The sequence below is a fragment of the Xiphophorus couchianus genome, chromosome 5, assembly GCF_001444195.1.
Source record: "Xiphophorus couchianus chromosome 5, X_couchianus-1.0, whole genome shotgun sequence".
Lineage (NCBI taxonomy): Eukaryota > Metazoa > Chordata > Actinopteri > Cyprinodontiformes > Poeciliidae > Xiphophorus > Xiphophorus couchianus.
In genome coordinates, this window is record NC_040232.1 from 4,135,481 (window position 1) to 4,144,471 (window position 8,991).

At 38.1% G+C, this 8,991-nt stretch overlaps 1 protein-coding gene across 1 annotated transcript in view; it reads right to left on the reverse strand.

The window, feature by feature from the left end:
* coro2aa (coronin 2Aa) overlaps positions 1 to 6,747 on the reverse strand; it is a 41,298-nt gene extending 34,551 nt beyond the window's left edge. Inside the window, exon 1 of the mRNA XM_028016736.1 lies at positions 6,479 to 6,747. Coding sequence (XP_027872537.1) covers positions 6,479 to 6,493 — 15 coding nt within the window. The 5' untranslated portion in view covers positions 6,494 to 6,747. The remainder of the gene's footprint in view (positions 1 to 6,478) is intronic.
* Positions 6,748 to 8,991: the final 2,244 nt, after the last annotated feature.

Below are 8,991 nucleotides of genomic sequence, written 5' to 3' on the forward strand. Positions count from 1 at the left end.
GGTAAATATTTTACTTTAGGGTCAAAGATTTTCACATTTCTGACCCTAAAGTCAAATTTCTGTTTTCAAACAGAAAATTTCTTGAAAGTTTGAGATTAATCTAAAAAGTTCTGAGGTTTTTTTTCTTGACTTTCCAAGGTCAGGAATTTTTAAAAGTACAAAATTTCAGAGGTTTTTTTTTGCAAATTTTTTAGTTTTGGAGATCAGAAATCTTTTTTTTAAAGTTTTTATTTTTTTTTTTAGTTGTACCAAATGGCCCAACAGATTTTGCGAATTGAAAATATCAGAAGAACAAAGTTGGTATAAGAGGTCTGAGGGTTAAATAACGATTACTCTTTCTTCACTGAAGTTACTTGTGTTGGATTGAGAATCCAGAAATTTTACACAAAAGAGTACCAATAGTTCATAATAATATTACTGAAGTAAAAAGTACAGTACTCCTAAAAGTAAACTTTATCAAAAAGTTACTCCAGTAATTCTCATCTCTGTGTCTTTTATCGACATGAGGCTGTGGAAGTCTGGGAAACCAAGGCAACGCAGAAACATGAGATTACCTCATTCACCTGCAGGCAGTTTCTAATTAAATCTGCACTACAATTCAAACACACGCAGGCTGTAAGGAAAAACTTGCAGTCAATAAAGATTCATTTGACTTTGCTGTGAAACGCGTCAAAACCTCATGGCCTCCTCCAGCTTTTGTCTGTCTGACCGAGCAGTTCGACTCTGAACAGTTCAGGCATGAAGCCAATGCTGCTCCCTGTTGTGCAAACATCATAATTGGAATATCGTCCCATTTAAAAACCGGGTTAATTGTGGGAATAGTGCCGTCGTTGCAAACTGAAGGGTTTCCCCGGGACGCTGTCCGGCCGCTGCTGCGTCCGATTTGACCTGACCTCCGGCTGCGGGTCAGTTTGTTCGCTGAACCGATCCCCGTCGGGTTTGTGTGGTGTAGCGAGGCGTGCCGAGGCTCTGAACGCAATTAAATGATCATTTCCCCGTCGATCGCTGCGCAACACGGATGACCTCATAATCAGAGCCCTGCTGCAACTCGCTAAACCAAACAAGCGCTTTAATGTGAGGGATAATAAATCTGATGCTCAGGTAATAAAAATCTACGTTTCTTTTATTTGAACGCAATCCGACCTCATCCTGATTACATAAATCGGTTCTCCTTTATTGCTTTATGTATCCGAGACAAATTCCTGAAGATTTATTGATCCAAATCACTTTAAAAGACGACAAGACAGATGCAATAAAACAACTGAGACGTTAAAAACAATGCGAGTGGAAAAGAACTCACATTCTCTACGTAAGCAGAAATACAGATATTTGTATGAAAAAATACCGTAGCAAAGTTAAGAGTACAAGTTGAACTGTTTTACTGAAATAAAAGTAGAAAAGTACAAGTTTTGAAATGAGTATGAGAAGTAAAAAGTAGTCAAAGTATCTACTGTACCTCGGAGCTAAATGCTTTTGTTAGATAAATATTTTGTTCAGCTTAGTTGCTAAATATATTGATAAATATTTTTGCTAACCAGCACGTGTTGGCAATATTTAGCAACCGTGCTAAGTGTTTAGCCTGGTTGCTAAATATGTAGCTAAATATTTTACTGACCAACATGTATTAGCAACATGTTGGTTGGAATATTCAGCTAAATATTTACCAAGTCAATATTTGGTTGCTAATATTGGCTAAGAACCAATACTAGCAACCAAACAAAACATTTAACTTCAAAATAAATGTCTTGCTTTCTTGCCAATTATTTAAATATTTAGATGGTGAATTAAATATTTAGTTTAACACATGAATGAAATGATGAAAATATGATTATCCCTAACACTTTTCTTCAGGCTAAATAACAAAATATCACTTAATTTTTTATTCTGCAATCCATAATCAATCAGATTTTTCTGCATTTGACCAGCTGATCACCGGCCGATCGATGATTTAACTTCACATCAGCCTGACAGACACGTTTCAGCGTCTCAAGGCCGCAGCTGAATATTCGCTCAGCAGCATTCCTGTAGCTATTATAGGAGCCATCAGGTGAATAAATGATCTGAGTGACGGACAGAAGTCAAGATAAGATAAAAACTTCCTTTTCACGTCAAAAGAGAAAACATTCGATCTGGCATTCTGAAGAAACGATCCTGAACATAGCAAACCGCCCAGATCACCGACTGGACAGAGACTGGGAATCTGAGGAATGTGTATGATGGCGTGCCAGAATTGCAAGTTGATGTTTTACGACGTAACGTAGCAGTGCAACAAGATTTTATTAGAAATTCTACAAAAACTCCTCTTTCACCACAAGACTTCCTGGAAAACAGTTTAATATTCGGGTTATTCAGAGCAGCGGAGATAAGCAGCCAGGCCATTAGTGTTTGGCAGACAGTCGGGAGTTCTGGTGTTGCGCCAACTTGGACAGAAAGTGTTGGCCCGACACCTCCTGAACTATATAATGATTCGAGTTACTCAGAGCTGCTCAGGTTGGATAATAAAAGGCAGGAGGATAATAGACCCCCGAGGACTACAGCGCCACGCTAAAGTATTTACACCGACTGCAAGTTTTCTGCATTTAAACGCAGTAAGACCAGGAAAACGTAGCCAGGATTCTACATAATAAACAAAAGGAGTGAATTATTGTAAACTGGGTGTAAAAATGTTGTATAAGATTCAAATTCTGATTCATAGATAATCTGGAAAGTGTGGCAGGCATTTATGTTCAATAACTTGATACGTAGCAGAACCACATTTTGAAGAAATTACAAATGAAAGTCTTAAAGGGCAGCATAAACTTTGTTTTCCAGGCACATACTGCCATTTTATAGCATAATTAAATAATTATATTACCTTCAGTTTAAAAAAAACTGAATATATCAAATATTATTTTAAAGAAATTTTACTTCCTGATTTAATGCCTTGAAATTGGGCCTCTGTCTCTTTAAAACCTTCTGCCCTTTCTGAAACTCCGCCTTCAGGAAGTCATCACATCGTCACTCCTCTATTAACCCTTTCATTACGTTTTTGCCTCGTTTAGCCGTTATAAGCTCAGCAGTTCCACCAGGTGTTTGCTAATTGCTGCTGGCTAGTCTGAAGGAGCAGAGTGCGGGAGGAGCTGCACCTCGAAGGCGGAGCTAGGTCCAACCCAGCGTTTTGCCCAGCTAAATGGTTGCCATGGAGATTAAAGGACTTCTCAAAAATGCATGAAAGAATCAATGAAACACTCCAGGTTTGTTTTTGTTGAGGAAATAACATTAAAAAAATTAAGTAACGCTAAAAAAGAAAAAGTCAATGTTAATTAATACTGCCAGCTTTTTGTCCCTTCCTGCCGGTCAGACTGGATGGAGAACATCTGAGCTGATCACGTTTCAAACCTGTTGGTTTATCATAAACACAGTGAAACACACTGAAGTTTGTCTTTGTTCTGGCCGGCGTGAAAATTTGCATTCGACCACAACTGAGCAGCAACCGACCTCTTGTTCCACCTCCTGACTTAAAACCTGCTCACCAATTAATGCAGGCAGCATCCATTTCTTAATTTCTATGCTAATGCCTTCTAAAGTTTCCTCACTTGTGCACATTTTTGCAATTAATAAAACTTCTTAAAAACTCAAAACCTGAGCAAGAGATTCAAATAAATTGTAAAGCCGGTGTTCTGAGTGGGAGCAACTAAAGATGCGTGAATAATTTTAACTCCCTCCAAAAACTTTTATAACTTCCCATTTCAATAGTTCACACACCAAATATACCTTAATATGCATCAACAGTGGAAACTACGACTGTGTGTTAGAACCGCTGCAGACAGAAAAGACAAAAAATATATTTCTGATCTTGGAAAATCTAAACTTTTTGAAAAATCTAAAATAAAAAAAATAAAAAACTTAAAACTTTAGATTAATCTCATAATTTTCTACAAAAACAAGGATATTTCTGAGTTCCAAAAATTTGTGAAAAAAAAACAAAACAAAAAAAACTTAGAAATTAGGATTAGTCTTAGAAATATTCCAGAAAAATATGGACCTTTGAGCTTGAAAAGTGGAAAATTTGCTAGAAAAAAATCCAATGAAATTAATCTGCAGGAATTTTCTAAATAAAAAAAAACAAGTTTGAGCTCCTAAAGTTGAAAATTTGCTTAAAAAAAAAAAAAGAAAAGAAAAGAAAATGATCAACATTGTTTTGAACAAGGAAATTTCTGAGCTCCAAAAGTCGACAATTTGCTGGAAAACTTTGAAATTCTTAGATTAATCTCAAACATTTGAGTTTTTTTCCTGCATGTTTTCAACTTTTAAAGCTCAGAACCTTCCATGTTTTTATAGAAAATTTCTGAGATTAATCCCACAATTTTTAATTTGACAAAAAATTCCTCCTTTCCGTCTACATTGGCTGTAAAACGTCGTCATAGGAAACCATCTTATTGTTACCACAGGAGCTAGCGTAAGCCTAACCTCAAATATGCTGCAAGTAAATATAAAATACTGCAGAAGTATTTTGCCAAAGATTCTAAAAATGTAAATTACAAAGAGTTAACCCTGAAAATATCACGGTATGTACATTTTTCCATGGTGAATTGCAGAAAGAGAGCAGAAGACGAGCAAATCGTCTTTAAATTGTGGCTGAGCACCGTTACACTCGGCTCATTAAGCACAGATCTTTCCACTGGTTTTGTCTATTGTCTCCAGTTTGTTTACATTCAGACCGCAGAGTGAAACAATGGATGGGAAGCATACAGTGACCCAGTGGGGGGTCAAAGTTCAGCCACATACGGCTTACTGTAACCCAGGAATTGTAACTGTTTATGAGCAGAGACACTGATGATGCAGATTTTTATTCCCCATGACCAACATGTTGATATTTCTGACTGTTTAAGCTGTAAGATAGATTAAAAAATGTCAATATTAACCAGTTAATGTGCATTTTTGTGAGTACAGGAGATCTACGTGACTGCATGTCTTTCTACTTTCAAGCCGACTTTCTGAAGTTCTTTCCTGATTTTCTTTGGCGTTCAGCCTCTTTTTTGCAAACTTTCAGTCTAATCTGGGCAGCCAAATATGAGAAAATACCAGGACAGCTTAAAGACAAGAAAAATCAAGAGAAAAAAACTAACTAAAAAAATTTTTAAAAATCAATGCCCAGGAGAGTCAAAGCTGTCAAAGTCTAAAGTACTTGGTTTAAAACAGTTGCACAGTCCAACAGTAGAGTTGCTTTAATTTCCAAAACTGTCACACATTTAATACTTAACCTTTAAACGCATGCAACAATAAAACAAAAACATTTCATCTGCAACTGAAAAACTGCAGACGTTGAACCTGATGTGCCAGTTTGATCATTTCTTGTGGAAATGTATTATGCAGAAAAGGAAAAAAAATCCAAGTGTTCATCATTTTCAGTGGAAATGGCCTTATAAAACAAATTAAAACAAATATTCAGGTTCTCAGTAGATTAGAGACACTTAGGTCAGACCACGGCAATTTAAAAAATCTATGAACCGAACTGAATGCGCTGCGTTTCCATTGACCATTTAGTTGCACAATTTGACATTTTGAAAATAAATTTGCTGAATGGAAACAGCAATTAAAATAAAAACTCTTTTTTAATATAAAAACGTTTTGACTCTAGGATGAGGTGGTTGACCGTATCTAAAATTGGTTTACTTTGCAGAATTGCAATGGAAAAACACTTCTTCCACACACACACACACACACACCAACGAACAACCTGACCAACAACCGGATGTTACTCCTGGTGGAAACCACAAAGAAGATGTCAACAGGAAGTAGGAGAACCGTGGTGGTGCTGCATGTTTTTTAATGACTTTTCATGTAAACAAACTTTTTCATGTGTGATTTTAATTGAGTTCTTCATTTACTGGAAACACAGCAATCGCAAAATTGTGTTTATTTTTTTTGATTAGCAAAATACAGATAAAGATTTACGCTCATTTGTCGTGGAAACGCAGCAAATGTGTGTACGTTTTGTTAATATCCTTAAAACTGATGACTGGATCTGATGAAGTCACACAGGTACAGTTACCTGAGGATATGTGAAAGTGTGTCACTTTCACACTTTTTACCCTCACACTTTTTTCTTCCACTTAACTTTACATTAATCAGCTTAATCACATCGCTGAAACTGGGCAAAACAATTCTGCTGTGAAAATTATTTTTTAACTCTAATTTTCAGATACATTTTTCATTAGCTCCAACAAAAAAAGAAAGTTTTACAGAAAATAGACCCTTGAATTATACATTTACTTTATTTTGTCGATGATGCACCAGCATGACTGACCGCGTTCATCCACCGTGCAACAGTGTGAAGGTTAAAAACACTCATCCTGATGTTAAAGCCTGTTATTCCCGCAGCCGCATGGCAGCTCTGCAGCTCAGACTCTGCAAAGCTCCAGAAATAATCCCTCCACAGAAACACATCTGCAACTTTAAATGACAGAAATATAAATAAAAACCTCAGCGAACACACCTTTGAGACGGTCATGTGTTGGTTTCTCCTGGAAGAGGACTCTGCTGGCGCTGCTGGACTCGGATCCGGTGGCACTTTGCGGCGTCGTTAGATCATCGGTGGCAGCTGCATGGCGGCCGCTGGAAAAGTCACAATGTCCGGCTTCACCTTGTGAGACCCACAAGTCTGTCTGGAAAACTGGGGGGGAAAAACAACTAAAAATCTGCAGAAACTGGAAGACAGGACGGTTCGGCGTCCTGACAGACTGCTGGAGTCCGGAGAGGAAGAGGAGGAGGATGATGCGACGACGGCAGGAGGAAGAGGAGGGAGGGGCGAGGGCATCAGGTGCAACTCCAGGAAATTAGGATTAGAAACAGCTGCTATAAATGGAATAAAGTCCATTCTGCAAGAAAAACAAACACGTTTCATCTTAAAAATACGTCAAAAAATGAATAAAGTGATTAAAAAAGGTAATTATCAGGGAAAGTGGTGAATTATTTTGACTCCATTAGTGAGTTTTTGGTTGATGAGAGCTGAAACGGGTGTGTCGGCTTGATTACTGAGCGAGTTTAACAAAGGTCCAGGTGCGACCCTAAACTCTCTGGGTTCAGGGGCGCTCCTAACCCTGCTGGGCCTCCTGTTCTTTCTGTTATTTTTTATTTTTGCATAACTTTGGTTGTGTTGATGCAAATAGCCTAAGTTTTGCCAGGTTGTGCATTTTGTGATGAATTTATTTTGTTATTTTGTCCATTCCCCACCCTCTTTATGTACATTTAAACTAAATAGAACAGTCTGCATCCTTTTGACAAGATTATTTTTTAGGACACTATGTTTGGCTGTTTTCCACAAAATTTCCCAAAAATTGAAATATGAGTGGGGGAAAGCTACTTTCTTGAATCGTTAATTTTGTACAAAGGGCTAAAAATAATGCTCAGTCAGTGTCAAAGCTATATTTCCAATGGGTCCAAAGGTAAGAACAACTCAAACTGACTCAAAAAGAGTTACATTTCAGAAAATTCATAACTTTTTGGTCAATTGTGAATTGTTGCAACTTCGATCAAACCGAGCGCACCGGACAGTCAACAGAAAACAGTGATTGTTGCAAAATAAGGAACCAGGTGGAACAATTTATTTAAATATGCCTTTGCATAATAAACAAATGATGATTAGAAACCATCCATCCATCGTCTTATGTTCCTCCAAAATCAGGTCGAGGGAGTAATAGTAGTTAGTTTCACACTCATAGCCCCCCACAGTAATTTTAAAATACTAGATGAGAGAAATATTTTTTTGCACAGTCACAGTTTTACATTTAGAAAAAAACTGCTTTTGTTACTTCCTTTTGGAGCTAGCTGTGCTGCAGTGCTAAAATGAGCTTATACACTATAACAAGTGAAGATTTACTTCTTAGTCTTCTTCTCTGACCTGCATCTCCTGGGGCCTAAGCCCCCCTTGTCCTTAAAACCTTGTCACGCCCCTGCCCGCCCCAGTGTTAAGATCTAGACCTTTAGCCTACATAAGGCCCTTCATGAGGCTATACAGTTTATTCACACCAGCCCAGTTTAATCATTGCCTATAAAGTCCGGTTCGTTTAGGGAGGTGTGAATGTGCAAGTGGACTCTGGTCCGCCTACAAACCTCAGTCTCAGATCGGTTTAAGTGAACTCTGGTAACGCCAAGCGGACCGGAAACCACTCCAAAAGGAGGAGGCGGCCAGAAAGCGAACAGCATTCTGGGTAAATACAACCAAAACAAACGCGCTAGCCTAGCGCTAGAGAGAGAAATCGCTTCTGCTCTTGTACCAAGGACAAAAGAGAAATCCTACAATCGCTAAACTCAGACATACTCCATTTTTCTTTCCATTTTGTGAAGGAGGAAGATGCGCTCAGTGTCTTCTTTTTGTGTTGTTTCCTTGAGCAGTTCTTGGTGCAGCGCCACCACAGGCGGGGAGGGCAGCAGGTTATTTCAATTAGCTAGGTTTGTGAAAGTGAACGCAATAGCTAAAATATAACAAATGTTGCGACTTCCATCAAACCGAGACAAGTCAACAGAAAACAGTGATTGTTGCAAAATTTACACCTCGACTCGACTGCAGTCGGCTGATCGATCCATTGTTTTGGATCTTAAATTAATCAGACTGTGATTAGTTAGAATTTGATTCTATAAAAGTGGCTATGGATGTGTTTATTTTATTCAGTGTGTTGTGAACTGGTTCCGTTTTAATGAATGGGATCTGGATCTTTCACGTTCAGCCGATCGGTGATGAAATGCTGACGTGTGCAGAACAGAGCGGAGACGTGTCGAGTCACATTATTTGCATGGATAATATTGTACCTTCCAGCTGGTTCACCTTTTAATCAGAGACCTGAATGGACGGAGACGGTCACGTGACGATGACGTAATGTAGAGCCAGGATGTTTGACTCTTAACTGTAGGTGGAACCAGTTTATCATTAGTGTTGTTTTGAACGTTCATATTATTGTGAACAACATATGAAGTCATGTTGGGTGTTTTGGGGATGTCAGGATATTTGAC